General features: G+C 33.2%; 2 protein-coding genes across 2 annotated transcripts; one reads left to right on the top strand and one right to left on the bottom strand.

Moving 5' to 3' along the window:
* Nucleotides 1-722: 722 nt before the first annotated feature.
* LOC146944235 (ABC transporter B family member 9-like) lies at nucleotides 723-6,938 on the bottom strand. The gene is made up of 12 exons (XM_085742641.1): nucleotides 6,555-6,938; nucleotides 6,372-6,426; nucleotides 5,810-5,985; nucleotides 5,487-5,708; nucleotides 5,155-5,393; nucleotides 4,519-5,044; nucleotides 3,752-4,025; nucleotides 2,794-3,433; nucleotides 2,476-2,704; nucleotides 2,116-2,382; nucleotides 1,770-2,033; nucleotides 723-1,673 (listed from the first exon to the last, which is right to left on the bottom strand). Exons 1-12 carry the CDS (start codon nucleotides 6,789-6,791, stop codon nucleotides 1,029-1,031), a joined length of 3,774 nt encoding a protein of 1,257 aa, XP_085598767.1. The 5' UTR covers nucleotides 6,792-6,938; the 3' UTR covers nucleotides 723-1,028.
* Nucleotides 6,939-11,189: 4,251 nt separating this feature from the next.
* Nucleotides 11,190-17,775, top strand: LOC146944234 (PITH domain protein (DUF1000)). The gene is made up of 9 exons (XM_085742638.1): nucleotides 11,190-11,332; nucleotides 11,405-11,485; nucleotides 11,578-11,627; nucleotides 12,841-12,918; nucleotides 13,633-13,690; nucleotides 13,780-13,829; nucleotides 16,620-16,728; nucleotides 16,805-16,866; nucleotides 17,457-17,775. Exons 1-9 carry the CDS (start codon nucleotides 11,249-11,251, stop codon nucleotides 17,497-17,499), a joined length of 615 nt encoding a protein of 204 aa, XP_085598764.1. The 5' UTR covers nucleotides 11,190-11,248; the 3' UTR covers nucleotides 17,500-17,775.
* The last annotated feature ends 205 nt before the right edge of the window (nucleotides 17,776-17,980 follow it).

The following is a 17,980-nucleotide window of genomic DNA, read 5'->3' as shown; positions in this document are numbered from 1 at the left end:
TCATTGACTTTTAAATAAGGAAACTATTAACAAATGTGCATGGGTACTTAGTTAAGGAAAATGTTAACAAACGAGTGTTTCGGTGCATTCTTAAGATTTTCAAATTTATTCATAAAAAAGATAAATACCTCAATATCTAATAAATTGAATAAACAAATTTTTATAAAAATTTACTTTCGTTTTTTAGATAAAATTAATTCATTTAAAATCAATTTTTGTGTCCGCTAAACCAAATATGCAATGTATCAATTTTGTGTCCAAAATGGATCATCTTCATGGTGGATCCAAATCACTGTCAAACGTAGAACACCATTGTCTCATCCCAAATTCCATTTCCCCCAATCAAATGGGGTCGCCACTAAATGAATCAATTTATGCAACCAAAATGAATTTAACTCATTCATGCCTTGTGATTATGTAAACCAGTAATTCTGGAAAATTGTTCTAATTTATGCAAATTTAAGAATAAATTTTTTTTAAGAACTATTTCTATGCTGCAGTGGTTGCTGATGAGGTAAGAAATCTTGACTTGCATTGCTTAAAGCTAGAGCAGATTCAATATTCATTAAATCTATATTGTGAGAAATATCTTGGGACACAAGGCGCCGTTCTGTGACATTGATATTTACTGCTAGCTAGGCCACTAAATGTAGTCCTAGCATAAAGATGCATTTTAGGTTATATCAGATTGATTCAAGAATTTTATTAAGTAGGAAGAAATGTTGACAGAAAGGATAATATATTGAACACATCCTAAATTAAACATGGCTTAATAAAATGTAATTCACACACAGCAGAATTTTCTTGAACATAGTAATACAAATAAATGGTCATAGTAATAAACAACAAAAATGATAGGGAGGATTTTGAAATAACATATGATATTGATGCTGAGACTTTAGATCTTATTCTTGTGATCTAGAAGAACTTTGAAGATGTTAGAGGAGTAGGCAAGATGATATGAAATTTCTTATGATGCACTTGAATGAAGAGCTATTAATAAGCATAAACACCATCAGTAATCTTCATTATGATGCACTTGAATGAAGAGCTACTAACGAAGCATAAACACCATCAGTAATCTTCATCAACACTTCATGTCTTCCCTTTTCAGCCACCACCCCATTTTTAATCACTGCTATAGTATCAGCCCCTCGAATTGTTGTAAGACGGTGAGCTACCACCACAGTAGTTCTGTTCACACTCACTCTATCTAGAGCCTCTTGAACTATACGCTCTGACTCAGCATCAAGTGCACTTGTCGCCTCATCAAGCAAAAGTATTTTGGGGTTTTTCAGCATGGCTCTTGCAATAGCAATACGCTGCTTCTGTCCTCCTGATAGCTGTGTGCCTCTTTCCCCGACAGAGGTGTCATAACCATTTGGAAGAGAACTTATGAAGTTGTGTGCATTGGCTGCTTTAGCTGCTGCAATAATCTCATCCTCTGTAGCACCTCCTTCTTTGCCATAAGCTATGTTGGCACGAATGCTTTCGTTGAAAAGAATAGGCTCTTGACCAACCAAACCCATTTGTTGTCTCAACCAGCTTAGTCTGAAAGTTTTTATATCCACTCCATCTAGAAATACATGTCCAGAATCAGGATTATAAAATCTCTCTAAGAGACTTATAACTGTTGATTTTCCACTACCACTTTCTCCAACCAAAGCAACAGTCTACATAAAAATTTATCAACAATTATCTCACATGTTCTCAAATGAGAAATATTTTTCTCAACTCATTGATTATGACATCGCTAAAGTAATGATTACCTTTCCGGCAGGGATGTATAGACATAAATCTTTGAAAATTTGAATGTGAGGCCTTGTTGGGTAATTGAAGCTGACATGTTGAAGTTCAATATCGCCTGTGACTGTTTCCAATGTGACACCTTCATTGCTACTTGAGTCAATAGTAGGGTTACTGTCTAGAATTTCAAATATTGAAGCTGCGGAATCTTTGGCCTTATTAGTGTCTGGTGCCAAGGTACTAGACTGTGAAATGCCTACTGCTGTTATAGTTAAACTAAAGAAAACCTGCATAAAATCTCTCATGAGAATGACAAAAAGGAATCAAGTAAATCTTGAGAATCTTAAGTTGATTGAGTAACTGTTGTACCTTGAAAACCTCTTGAAAAGTTGCTTTCCCGTGTTGCACTAGGACAGATCCTATGTAGAAACAAAAAGCACTCATGCAATATAGAGCGACAAAAGAGAAACCAAATCCTGCACCACTCACAAGCCCTGAACGAACACCTTGTTTTTCTGGCCCTGAACATTTCTTCTGGTACATATCCATCACCTTTGATTCTGCATTAAATGATGCAACAGTTCTTATGCTACCAACAGCATCATTTGCCACCTGACTTGCCTCTTCATACATCACCTACATAGATAAAAGAAAGAAAGAAATTAATCTCATGATTTCCACTATTTATAATCCCCTAATTTAATGAACAAAACAAAAAGTAATGCAAACCTTGGCGTCTCCACTGAATCCTTTAAGAAATTGCATCTGAATAATTCCTTGTATAAGTACCACTGGTGAAACAGCCAAAACTATAAAAGCCAGAATCCAATTAGAAGTGAATGCCAGAATTAGACCAGCTGTGATTGTTGATATGTTTTGCACTATGAGGGCCAATGTGTCACCAACAAGACTTTTCACAGTTGAAGCGTCGGTGGATAACCTTGCACCTACTGCACCACTGTAAGATGATTCATTTCTTTCAGTTTGATTACTCAAAAGTATTATATCTTTATTTTATCTTGAAGCAAAAAAACATTTTAAACATACCTTGAATTTGCAGGGTCGTCAAACCAACTTATTTCTTGGTGCACAACTTTTGCAAATGTCAATGAACGGATTCTTTCTACAAGTTTTCCACCTGCAATCCCGAAGAAGTAATTCTGCAGTGGTAAAATCACTAGAGTTACCAAACCTAGACCCACATATAGAAGTGACCAGAGCCTAGCATCTTTCCTTTGTTGTTTTGGAGGTTCATAAAACATAGTAATGGCTGATGAAAACACTAGGCCAAATACAGGGAACACTGCACCGTTCACTATTGCAGCAATAGATCCAAGAAGTAAGACAGGAACCTCAGGTTTGTTCAGGTAGGCCAAACGTCTTATTGAAACGTTTTTGTGTTTCTTTTTATTATCAAGTTGACCTTCTTCAATATTTGGTTCTTCTGTTTGTACACCACTTTCATGAGGAAGGGGAAATATATTTGATTGGGAGTGTCTCCCCGATGATCTTTGGCTCATTGATTTCACAAAGGAAATTCTCCGGTTAGAAGATCTAGACATCTGGCTATTTAAAATGTGACTTGAATTATCTGCTTCAGACTTTTGGTTTTCTTTTTCTCCTTCTTGTAGACGAATGAGCTGAGAATATGCACCATCGACATCCTTGATTAACTCATCATGTGCTCCTAAATGGAAGCATGCAAAAGTGAATACACTTTCCAAGGTGTTGTTACAAAAATCAATTTGTGCAGAATTTTGAAATGACTTAATAATAACATTTAGTCAATATATCAAAAACTATATGTTTTTTCGGTGTAAACTAATTTTACATTGACGTTCAATGAGAATCCAGTTTTTTAAAGGTATTTTTAAAATGTGATAGAAATTTAGGCTTAGATGGCAATATGATAAGTTTTCATTTATGTCAATGTAAAACTAATTAACATCGACAATGTATCCCCGTTAATCATAACGTAAAGAGAAAATGTAAGTTCATATATAACCTTTTTCCACGATTTTTCCCTGATGAACCACTGCAATTAGGTCAGCATTTCTTATAGTTGTTAAACGATGTGCAACAACTACGGTAGTTCTTTGTGTCATAACTTTTTCCAATGCTTCTTGAACAACACGTTCAGACTCAGCATCCAATGCACTTGTTGCTTCATCAAGAAGAAGGATTCTTGGGTTCTTCAATATTGCCCTAGCAATTGCAATTCTTTGCTTTTGTCCACCAGAAAGTTGAGTCCCATTTTGCCCTGCCATAGTGTCAAGACCCTGAAAAAAAGAACCACAGTATTCTTAACTTCAAGAAAAGTTCTACAGCAGGCCACTTTTATAGGTGGTCTGCGATGGACTGATACTTTAAAATTGTCTAAAACTCCAAACATGACCGACGTCGATCCCCAAAAGTAGAAGAATATAGTCCATCTTTTTGTAACATCTGAGACAATAATCCAATTGATGTCAATTTAAAAAATACAAGAGAAAACATGAGTGCACAACACATTTGTTTTCCCTTGTTTTTATCAAATTGTCATTGATCAGGTCGTTGTCTTAACCGTGAGGACAAAAAGGACCGCGAGATTCTACTTTTAGAGAGTGGCGTCAGTCGTCATTAGTTTTAGGATATTTTCAGTTACTGGTCTACTGAGGACCACCGATCAAGGTGATCCACTGTACAATCCTCCTAACTTCAATTAAACTTAATCAAAATTACAAGCGTAAAATAAGATTCACTTGAATAACATATTGCAGTATTAATACACACCTGAGGCAGTTTGTCAATGAATTTCTTGGCATTTGCTAGTTTTATGGCTGTTGTTATCTCTTCATCAGTTGCACCTTCTTTCCCATATGCTATGTTCTCTCTGATGGTAGTGGTAAACAATATAGGTTCTTGACTAACCAGACCAATTTGTTCTCTTATCCATTTAAGTTGCAAGTTCTTCAAATTCACACCATCTATAAGTACTTCTCCAGCATCAGGGTCATAGAATCTTTCCAATAAACTGATTACAGTGGACTTTCCACTTCCACTCTGACCCACCAAAGCAGTAGTTGTTCCATTTGGAACAAACAGTGAGAATCCAGCAAAGATCTGCACATCTGGCCTTGCAGGGTAACTGAAATAAACATCTTTAAGTTCAATATCTCCCTTTATGTCTTTCAAGACAACACCACTTGTGTCATATGCATCAATTTTAGGCTTTCTTTTAATCGTCTCAAACATTTTATATGCTGCTGCTTGGCCTGCAGCAAATGCATCTAAGCATGGTGATGTCTGACCCAATGACCTATAAAAGAATGAAATTATATATTCTCATCAAAGGTACACAAAATTGTTATGCCTAAAAAATGATATGTCAATACAATTTGTTCAATCAAATACCAATGTCACACTTACATTCCACCAGTCATGAGAGCTATGATAACAACCATGACAGTTCCACCAGTATATCCTTTCTCAAGGACTAATTTGGAACCATACCACATGGCCAGTCCATAAGTGCTAAAGACAATCAAAGACAGTGTCCCCATTCCTAACCCTGAGGCAATTCCTTGTTGAACTGTTGTAGTATAAGCAACTTTTAACTTTCTATTGTAATTTTCAATTGCTTTTTTCTCACCGGTAAAAGATGCAACCTTGTCAATTTTCAGAAGTAAAAAAACTGAAGTCAGAGACAGTGATTAAAACTTAAATACAAATTAATTAATCATTGGGTGTCTGTGTCTTACTGTTCTGATGGCTCCTACTGTTTGATCAGCAACATTTCCTGCTTCTGCATAAGCAGCTTGTCCACGAGACGACATTTTGGCCATCAACATAGACATGAATCCACCAACAATGACAACACAAGGTATACATGCAAGCAAAACTACAGCTAGTCTCCATCCTTTTACGAAGGCAACCGCAAAGCCACCAAAAAATGTTGCAGCAAGTTGAATAAACTTCCCAACCTACATATCATTATAATATGTTTTCATTTATTAGCAAAATCATTACACATTATATATGAATTAATGGCGGTAATTGTATACTAACATAGGAATATATATACCTTTTCTCCCATGGCATCTTGAATGAGAATTGTGTCACCAGACATTCTACCAATTACTTCTCCTGTATTTGTTTCAGTGTCAAAGAATGCAATATCCTGCTTTAATATGGTTTTCAAGTACAAACTACGAATCCTTGCAGACTGTCTTTCTCCTGTCACCATCCAACATGATACCTCTGCAGCATGGAACAAAATTACCCTTAATTATTAATATTTTGAGAATGTTGTCACCGTGAGCATAGCTCAGTTCGGTTCTAACCCTAGATTCCCCACTGCTTCGCCTTAAGGGGTAAATTTCTAGTCACTAAGCTACTTGACCAAAATAAAATATCGCGACAATGTTGCATTTATTAAATTGTGATCGTTGTACTGTGGTTTTACTGTAAACCTTAATATTGCTAGCAAATGTGTTCGATATGACCACAGTTGCGGTTGCGATGTGATTGTAAAAAAATCTCAAACCTTTATGATTAAAATTAAGCATGACGACCGCAATATAGAACCATGGAGTAAAAAAATAAAATAAAGAAGCAAGAGAAGAGAGGAGAATGATGTGCCTTACGTAGGAATGATACTATTCCAGATCCAGCAGCCAGGTAAATGAACAATAATGAAACCTGAAATTTGGAGGGCATTAGTTTATGCAATCACAATTTGTATTAACAATGAATGAACTTGTAAGAAATCATTATAAAAATATATCAATATCTATAATACAAATAGTTAAAAGGGAACAAAAAAACACCTTAGAAACTTCTTTGACTATGTGGTGAGGATCTGTTGAGCCAAAGGTGTTGATGATTTTGCCAAGAATGAGAGTCATGATAGGCTGTGTCATACCATTAGCGACGGCAGAGATGGTACCAATGATCATCAATGTCACATCAAGGCTATCAGCAAAAGTGAAAAGTTTGTAGAATGAAACTTTCTGGTTGGCTTTGTTATCTCTTTCATGTTCATCAACCTCAGTGTTATGTGCCATATCACTGTCTAACCAATGTGAAATGTTGCGAGTTAATGTAAAGTGGGAAGTTGAATGCAATGAACAAGAGTATTTATTCAAATATTGACTCAATCATTTTCATATCAAGAATCAAGATTCATTTATACACGTAAAGTTTAATTTGATACACGAATGTAAAAAAAAAAAAAGAAATCACCCTTGCATAGATATTTTAAAAATTAGCATAACAAAGTGGCATTCTTCTTTTGACAATTTTAATTAGCAAAACAAAGATGGTCAAAAAAAATTAATGATCAGACGATTGTAATTGATTGACAGCCTAAAAATTTACACTATGAATTTATTAATTTACCATATATTCAATTTATGAACAAAAAAAATTGAAAGGTATTCAATTTATGAAAATTAAATGCAAAATAAATGAAAAACTATAAAGTCTATAACATTATAATTTTTCCAAACATATTCAATCTAGAAGAGTTTGTTTTGGGGACTCCATCCTAAAAATGTAGAATTTTATTTTTCGGGAACAAACAAATGTAGATTTTGTTTTTTTGGTAGATAGACGAGATGGCAAAGGCATCATAAACTCACACACATAAAGTGGAGGTATCTTCGTACCTTTTAACCATAATAATTAAGGAATGTTACCAAATCGCACATTATCATTAATTGTACTCACATGATCACATCTAAGCCCCTTCCGTTAAAAAAAGGCAACAAAAAAAAAAGTTACAAATCTAAGTGCGCCTATTATTACTCGTAGTGGAGCTAAAGATTAAGGATGAATAAATTCAAAAACTCTCAACTATAATAATAAAGACAATTGTATTGCGTGCACGGTTTGAGAACTGTTTATGTATTTAGTACTTTGTTATATATAGCAAATTTTAAATTTCTAATCAACTGCAGCAAGTTCAAATTGTAAAGATTAAGGATGAATAAATTCAAAAACTCTCAACTATAATAATAAAGACAATTGTATTGCTTGCTTATGTATTTAGTACTTTGTTATGTATAGCAAATTTTAAATTTCTAATCAACTGCAGCAAGTTCAAATTGGAAAGCATATATTCATGGGGATGTTCATGTATCACCTCTCTTACTTTAAATTGAAACTGACAGCTATTTATTTATCATGTCTAATCTATGTCATATAGTATTGGCATTGGTACCATTGTAGGAAAGCTTTTATAGAAGTGTATACCATTTTAATTTTGATTGAGATTAATGTGAGGTAGTGGATAAAAATTGGAAAAGTGAGAAACTATTTCAATATCTATGAAGTCCGGATAATCCAAAACGGAAACGTACCTGTATCGGATATGTATTGGATATAATACTCTACGGATACTCGCGGATATGCACCCACAAAGTATTGAAGTTAATTATTTAAATTTTTAAAAAATATTTTAACGGATACTTATATGATACTCCGCATGTACACAAGAATACTTATAAGATACTTCACAGATACGTATCCTAGAAAAAGATGAAGAGTAAAAAAGTGAGACAATGTTGTAAACATTCAGTAGAGATGTATATAATTCAATTTTAGATATGCATCACTATAATTGTTTCTCGATGAACCGCTTAAAATTATACTTCTTGGGGATGAAGGTAACAAGAGAGAGGTGATTCGGTTAATCAACATTAGATAAAATTTGTGTTTAGTTCTTTTAATCAATGTTTATTTTTTTTATTATTTTACATACATATAAGTTTTAGTATAAATTTTTTGTTAACGTATCTTAGTTGTATCGTATCTTAAATTTTGAAAAATTCGCGTATCTGCGTACCCGTATCTTATCGTACCCGCACCCGTATCCATATCGTATATTATTTGATGAATGGTTTAAATTCAAACTAATGAGTCTGACTAATCTTTCCATTGATATTTACTCGAATGATTATTAATATTCAATGTTTACTTTTTTGTTCAATGTTTACTTGTACATAGATATAAGATAATCAATTATATAAATATAAATATATATATATATATATATATATATATATATTATTTTTGAAAAAAATCTATTTTTTTATTAAAAAAATCACTTTTGTCATTTTTGTTTTTTTTGGTAGATAAACGAAATGACAAAGTCATTATAAACTCACACACATAAGTGGAGGTACCGAGGTTCGAACCCCGGTCATAGCATCCGGCCTAACAATTTCGGCATTTTATCAGTTGAGATAGGACTTCTGGATCACTTTTGTCATTTATAATTGTTTGTTTAGGATTTTTATAAAAATTATTTTATCAAAAATATATATTTTCACTCCAAAATGAAAAGTTATTAGGGATGCGTTTGACTTCATATTCGGAAGAAATTTGTACAATTTATGTTAATGACTTCATATCGGCTTCAAATGCATCCCATTTTAAGTTTTACTAATGCAAACACTCAAACAACATTGTTTTTAGATTAATTTATCTGGATGTGAACCCAATTGGGTTTGCACAATGGTATTGGTTTGTCAAAATAAGATTATATATCATGTATAAATTGCTAATTTTACCATTAGTGTGTCGCATTGCATCAAAATGATGAGTTAGTTTAGAAACTATTATGAGCCTTTGATCAAATAAAATAGATGGTTAAGATTTGGTGTCAACGAATCTGTTGACACCTGGAGTCAACAGATCCTCTCTCTCTCTCTCTCTCTCTCTCTCTCTCTCTCTCTCTCTCTCTCTCTCTCTCTCTCTCTCTATATATATATATATATATATATATATATATATATATATATATATATATATATGAAAATTACATATGACTAGAAGACAAATAGATAATAAGTTATGCCGCTCAGTCTTTTTCGATAGCAAAATCAATCTTTATAAACACTACATTCATGGAACTAAGAGATATAACATTGTTATGAATGATCATTTGAACTTTATGTAAAAGGTTGATAGTCTCTAGTGTTAGAAGTCAAAAGTAAGAAACATGGTGGACCTAGGCATAGGTCAGGGGTGCGACGACTTAGCGCCCAGCCTTGTAAAATCCCAACAAAAAAATGTAGGGAGGGGGTGTATATAGTAAAACTTTATTTTATGGTGGTGTATATAGTAAAACATATAAAAAAAAAAAAGGCTCCAACAGACTTAAGCCAACGACGCTTTTCTTTATTTTTTTTTCTCAAACCCTAACAGACTTAAGTCCAACTGACCTTCAACTTTTTTTTTTTGGAATTTCTTTTCTCACCCTACTCACTTCTCAAGCACCTTCAAAATGATCATTTTACGTTCAAATTTTATAATTCGAAGCTAATTTATTTATTTCGGATTTTTTAATCTGAATTATGATTAACTAGTTTTTTCAAAACAGTTCCATAAACTATTAAAATGACATAAATAAAAAAGACAACTTAAAGAGATATAATGCAAATTGGCAAGAATTGATAATACATTTAAATTAACATAATATTTATCAAAATGCTCGAAGAAACCACAATCTTATAACTTGCCGATAAAAGCGAAGTTTTTTTTAAAAAAAAATATTTTCTAAAACAATTGTAGATTCTTAATGGTGATGTATCATAGTTTTATTATGGCTGATTTTCTTTGATACGTTTGATATGCCTACGTATTATTTTACTTAGTTTTGTTGGGTTTGGTTTGACCCCTTAACTTTTTTTTTTTTTTGTTTTGTTATTCTTTTTTATTAATAATACATAGGATGAGGTTCATCTGACACACAATGTTTTGGGATGTCAGCATAGTTGAGATTTCAAAACTTTTTATTATGGCAACTTGGGGTGCCAACATAGTTGAGAAGTCAACCACCATAAATAATGTGTGTCGCATTCATCGTCAATAGAACAAAAATTATGAAGTGTTATTTAATGGGTCACTTTCTCAGGCTCGGTCTAAGACCAATAAAATGATAGGAACGACCATGGTATCAAACACAAGTAATATAAATGCACGTTGATAGCCAACCGACTTTAGAGTAAGGATCATCTTCATTTGTCAAACAAGGTTGGAAGCTCCAATCAGACACCACCAATTTTGCCAGTTGTTTGTTAGAGACCGATGCTATTCTAATAACGACAAAAATTGATCAAAACTAAACCAAACCAGACTTTTTGGTAAGAGTTTAATGGTGGTGAGTTGATGGTCTATGACAATTTTACAAACATAATCAATCAAAACATTTAAAATCGTCACATCAATTAACGTTTTTAATTTACATGGTAGTTTCAAATATTTTAATTGATTATATGTACAAAGTTATTTCAAACTATCAACTCACCGTTATTAAACTTTAATCCTATAGATAAATCATCCAAATCAAACCGTCTAAAATATTTATTTTGTTAAATAGAAAAAAAAAAATTAAACAAATTGGTAAGCCTCCCCTAGGAAAAAAAATAATAATAAAATTGGTAAGCCCAAATTGAAGAAGAAGAAGAAGAAGAAAGAATCTACAACATAACATCGCTTGCTCGGTGGTGCAGTGAAAATGGCGTGTGTGCATGACCATAGCTGTGAAGACCATGATTGTTCTTCTGATTGGTCTCTCTACAAACACATTGATCTCGAAAAGGTTCACCAAAACCCTTTCCCTTTTCTTTAATTTTATGAATAAATTCACAATTTGTCGAAATTTCTGTTTCAGGTATCTGCTTTGAATGAAGCAACTCCTGGTAGTGTTAAATCAGTTTTCAAACCTTGGGAACACCGTTTGAATACTTCTGAGGTAATTAATCAATCATTCTTTTTTATTTTTTTATGTTGCTAGATATGATTAATATCATGAATTGTACACTAATCATGGCTTCAATTCAACAGGAACACTTGGAAAGCAATGAGGGTGATCCTGAGTTAATTGTATTCATTCCGTAAGTTACTTCTATTATTCATCTTTTAATTTGTGTTTTATTATGATTATGATGAAATTGCCTACTTTTAAAACACTAATGCCTTGTTTTGATAACTTATCATCAGATAAATGCTTATGTATATAACCCATTTCTAGTACTATAGGTGAAATAAAGTCTAAATGTTTTCACATATGCTATAAGCTGTTTTCATAAGCTATTCTGGAGAGTTTGTGAAAATAAGCTGAAACACAACTTATGGACATGTCTAAGCTGTTTCCATAAGCTCTCCCAAACAGTTTCACAAGTACTTATACCACTAGATAAACTCAAATAAGTAAACTCAAACAACCCACATGTAATTTAACTACTTATCATAGTAGCATAAAGTAGTGAATGTGCCTCTAATGTATATAAATTAATTTTCATGTAAGCTGTAAATTATATACTACCCATCTCTAATATATTGAACTGTTTGGAACTGCGGAACTTAAAATTTATTTTTTTATACAAATTGTCTGATGGAATATTGATTTACTGCGCTCTTTATTGTGAATTAAACAATTTATCTTTAAAATTTACCGGCCTTCATTAGTAGAAAAGATGGTAGAAACTAGGCTTAGGTGGTTTGGGCATGGAGAGTAGACCAGATGGAGGGGATTCATATCACTAGAGGTAGGGAAAGACCTAGAAAAACTATTAGAGAAACTGCCAAGAAGGATCTAGAGATCAATGAGTTGGAGAAAGACATGGTTTTTGATAGAACACTATGACATCGTTTGGTTCATGTAGCCGACCCCACTTGGTGGGATAAGGCTTGGTTGTTGTTGTGGACTGAACTACATAATATGGTTGTAGTAAGATGTGCTTTTGATAATTAAAAGAAGTATATATTTTCTTAGCAACAATATCTGTTTTATGTTTTTGTAAGACAAGAAATAACTTCAGCTTTTTTTACATGAGCCAGAGATCACTGGCATTAACTGTAGTCCTTGACAGTGTCATTGTTCTTTGAAGCTAATGAACTACTGTAGCAGTAGGATGAAATAAATGTGTGTGAGTGGCTTTGCTTTTGAATATGCATTGGATAATGCTTCTTTTCATATTTGTATGGTTAGCATTCTGCTAAAAACAGTAATCCCAAATTTACAATTATTGTCACATTCTCCATTTTTATTTATAACATTGGTCTTACTAATTCTTATATGACTTGTTATGCTTCTTTGTGCGATAGATTCACTTCGGACGTAAAGATTAAGAGCATATCCATAGTTGGTGGAGCTGATGGAACAAGCCCTTCCAAGATGAGAGCGTAAGTTGTTATGGTTTTGAAGAAGCTTTATTGTATTTGGTGGGCTTTTTTCATGCGCAACTTTTGATGCTACTAATTCCTTAAAATAGTTCCGTTTTAAGATCGGAGGAAAGCACCACCTTCTTTTATGCTTGGCATTGACATCAACCAAATTTAAAATGGACGTTATTGCTTTATCAATTCTCTATTTTGAAGATCCATTCAATGACACTTATCATTCATGATTGGCTCAAAATTGTGATCTGTATGTTTTCCTAGAGTCCAACCTGTGAAATCAATTTGAGTTATTCATATGGCACAGATTGTTTTTAGATAAATACCTTCTTTATCATCATATCCCTTATCATCTGTGCTGTTTCATTCTCATGCGAATGATATTCTCTGTCCTTTGTATGATTGAGTTCTTATATCCTTGGTTGGATATCAGGGTGATAAATATAAATATCTTGATAGATGCTTCTGCAAATTGAATTTTCTTGTGCATTTATTACAAGTAAACCTTTGTTTTCCTGTTCTTTTATAAATGTACCCGGGATTTAACCTTGGGAGTAGATATTGTAAGAGTAAATGTTTTTTCAACCACTTTTCTATTACTGACTTTTGGATAAAGGCAATGCATTTAGTGCTTGGATCAACAAGGCTTATTTCAACAATAATTTATATTTATTTCAAATATTCTCTACACAAAAGGCTGAGAAATTCATCTTGAATCAGGTTCATCAATAGAGATGGCATTGACTTTTCAGATGCACAAAGCATGCAAGCCATTCAGGTATATTTTCTTTCTAATTTTCCAAGGAATTAATTGACAAATCGACACCACAGCTTTGTATAATACTGATTTATTTATTTTTAATGAAGGAATGGGATTTGGCTGAGAATTTGCAAGGAGTATTGGAATACCAGACAAGGTAATCATTGTCATTTACCAATTTATCATTTTAGTTATTCCATCATATTGTGAAGTATTCATTGAGACAATAATTCACGTACGAAATTCAACTGCTTTGTGATATGAATATTGTATATTCACATACTATCACTAACTAGAACTTTTACCCGTGCTACCGCCCGGGTCATAAACAATGGAGAAGTTAATATGTTGTTTTATGACGCCCGTTTGTTTTGGATTTTTTTTAAAAAAAATCTATTTATTTAACTAAAAAGTTACTTTTTTTATTTTTGTTGTGTTTGTTTTTTATTTTTAAAAAATCCTTCTTGCTAAAAAAGTCATTTTTAGCCGCAAAATGAAAAGCCAATTAAAGTAGATTAGCAAAGTTTAACAGAAGGTATGAATAAGCATTGTTGTTAGTTATAGTGGCAGTTGTGAATGGATAACAGAAACACATACAAAGAATTATAAATTAATAAGAATATGCTTAACCTTATGCAGCAAAGCCTAAAAGAAATCTATTGAAGTTTAAATCTTGTATAAACAATCAAATTATCCAGCAAAATAATTCAGAAGAAGTAACACATTGAAAAGAGAAAAAAAAAAACATTCATAAAATGCCATATATATGTCCTCTTTAACACTGGACATCAAAGGCAACCCTTCAATGCTCTATAACAAAGTTCCAGTTATGCCAGAAAATAGAATATAAGTAGTAGAATATTTTTCTCATCATGGTCAAATAGGGAATGCATAGTTTGGAGTAGACTTTATAAACCTCATTTATCATTGAAATCAAAGACACACTATTGTTGTCATGATGTTATTTACCGGTACAAAAGTCTAAAAGACGATAGCTTCATCACATATCTTGGAAGCAAAGTTCTAATGGAAAAATCTACTTGCTCACTTGATCTTGTGAATGTCATGAAAATTAGAAACCAGCTATATAAAATATCATAGATAAAGGTAAAGAAACGTTGCATGAACAACAACCACAAAACTATAAAATAAAAAACAATCAAGGCATACGTAGAAAATAAAACACATCTAATTATTGACAAATTTGAACATCATCTTAAAGTTATTACAAAAGCCCAATCTATTGAGATCTCAAATCTGCATCCAGAAAGAAAGATATATATATGAGCAACAAAGGTTAGATCACCATAGGAAGCAAAAATAAGGATATAGTTAACGTGTGAAGAAATATCAACTAAATGTTGCTTGAATTTAACAATACGGTATCAGCAAAGTGTATACCCTATTCAACTCATTTTTCTGGACTAAACAGTAAGCACCTAGATTGATAAGGACTACACTTTATCACATGACAAACTAAATAAAAAAGTTAATTACACACCAGAAAAAGTTAAAACAAAAAATCCACAAACCAGTAAGGTAATTTTAAATCATATAAACAAAGGAATCATTGAGCAAAATTATTATCAAAATTACAAAACAACAATATGGTGGCACATCAGTTAAGATAACATAACTTATTATGATGTTATTAATCATTCTAAGTTTCATGTAGAAGTGAACAAACTTGAAGCACCAAAATATTATAGACAACAAAGAAATTAAGCAAGAAACATGGATGAATGATACCGCCATGGGTGGTGTCGAAGAAGAAGGATATGCCGCTTTTAAATACTTTTTGGGTAGAGGGTGTCAAGGGGAGGAGGAAACAAATGCAGTACCGAAACACATTTGTTGCACAATATCAATCCACAAACCAAATACCAGCTCTGATATTTGTGTTAATAAACAGAGTTATTGTTACTATTTTTAATTATATGAATAATCTACAAAATTTCATTTCAACCTCTATACAAAGGAGAACGTTCCTGAACAAATTTAGAAGCTTTTGATTGTCGGAAACCTTCATCAGACTCGGAAAGAACCAGTCTCTTTCCCTTTGAACGCGGCGGCGCTCTAAAATCTCTGTCACCGACAGAAACCGCCGTCACAGCCACTGACCTTGACCTAGCCATCACCGCTGCCTTTCTACTCATATCACCATCGATTTCCTCCGTCAACACCTTCTTCACCTCCCAATCTCGCTCCGATTCACTCCCTCTGTTACTCTTACGTGCCTTGAAATTGACTAAAAGGCCTCGCGACTTGCTTCCGGCAATCGCCGTCAATCAGGTTCCAATTCTTTATCTCTGTCGACGCAGGAGAATCTCGATCGCGATAAAAAGATTAAGGTTAGATGAAAGACAAAGAGAAAGAGAGAGGTCAAATTTAATTCATAACGGTCACATGCTTTCATTCTTGGATAGGTATTACCAACACAACTTGCCGATCGCGATAAAAAGATTAAGGTTAGATGAAAGACAAAGAGAAAGAGAGAGGTCAAATTTAATTCATAACGGTCACATGCTTTCATTCTTGGATAGGTATTACCAACACAACTTGCAGCCACTTGTGGGAAAATGGTGACATTAAATGATTGTAATTTACAAAGCAATGCACAAATAGCATGTAGAACCTGTATAGTTAAGTGCTGCATGGGAAACATACAATAATTTAACGTGGCATGGTAAAAATGAAAGTCTGAAGTCAGATTAGATCAAAGGATGAGATGAATGCCTAGCCAGATGATTTGATCCAACGGACATGCTTGATTGGCGCCTAAAAATTCTAGGTTTAGGGTTTGCAAAGTCATTAGCAATGTTAACAAAGATTAGATATAAGTATGATATGAGGCACTACTAGTGCTTTGTGTCATTGCCTCATCTCATTGGAGTTTTCTTGTGTCTATGCCAGCATGGTTTTTTAATGCATCAATCCTTTTTATTAGGTATTCTAAATTTCAAGGTGTGGGAAATATTACATTGCACTTTCCTGATAATTTTGGAGGTGACACTACCAAAGTACACTATATTGGCCTTAAAGGCGAAGCTACTCAGGTAATCTTTTTACTGTAAAATTCAGGGCTGTTGGATGCTTATAGTCAGATTATTAACATCATTGTTTTTTGTATAGTTAAAGAGAGATGTCGTTGCCACTATTGTTTACGAGCTTATGCCGAATCCTTCTGATCACAAGTAAGTACTGAGCTCTTGACATCATCATAATATCACTTTATTTTTATATCCTTCCATGACATTCATCTAAATGATGGTGACTAAACAACACTGTTGAGTTCTCTACATTAGGCATTCCTAATCTTAGCTTTTTCTTTTTTGCATCATGTCTTGTTCTTTTAGCACATCATTAATCACTGTCTTAAAGAACTAGAATCGTCTTATGTTGGCTCGTTGATCTTAGTTTATATATAGCTTCTGCAATTAGTTTTTCAAGTAATATGAAAAATTCCAAACCCGATTGTTAGGACCTGTAAAAGATGGTCCATGGTTCGGTAGATCAGTTTAGAGGGTCACTGATTCAAAATTTAAATGCTTTCTTGGTTGCAAATTCACAATGCTCATTGATAAATATTGCATACACGATGCTTTTAATGTCCATAAGAAGCATAGCTTTCTTGTGTTATTGCATTGCACTTAGTCTTGTTTTCTTTCCTCTTTTTTGTCTCTACAAAATCCCATGTTTTTGTACATTGCGATGATTCGGTGTCATGAGCTTCACTTTGCCATGATTGTTTTTCTTTCCTAATCACTAATGCATTCTTTTACAGGACACGTGCTGAAAGCGGTGGAGGTCTTTCACATGTCGGGTGAAAATACATAAATGGTTTTATTTTGTTACTGGATAACACTATCTCTCGGGCGTAAAAGAATACAGTTGGATAGCTTGAAAATATCATGCAATGAAATAATTTGGTCCCGGAGTCGATGTAAGTTACATATGAAATTCTGTGGCTAGATACTTGTTGATCTGGACGATGAATATCAATGATGTTATGTTATGTTATGTGATGAGTTATGACAATATAAATATCTTTGTAGAACAATGGAAATACTAAGCATTATAAATTGATTAAATTCGTTTCTCTATGTCATTGAAAGAATATGTCCTTTTGGCAAAAGGGTTAGATTCAATTTTCGTTGGTATGAAGTTGATTAATGCAGCAAATTGTCATTGGTTGAGATGCTACGACTTTTCTTAAAGAAACGAATCTGATTCTGTTCTAGCTGATCAAACTTGTATGAATGAGGTTAACCCGTTTGAAAGGAAGAAAAATGCGATATATCTTTCTAT

Source organism: Medicago sativa, chromosome 2, assembly GCF_051527215.1.
Source record: "Medicago sativa cultivar Bolivia chromosome 2, Bolivia_mono, whole genome shotgun sequence".
Classification (NCBI taxonomy): Eukaryota; Viridiplantae; Streptophyta; class Magnoliopsida; order Fabales; family Fabaceae; genus Medicago; species Medicago sativa.
This window is presented reverse-complemented; position numbering and strand designations above follow the sequence as displayed.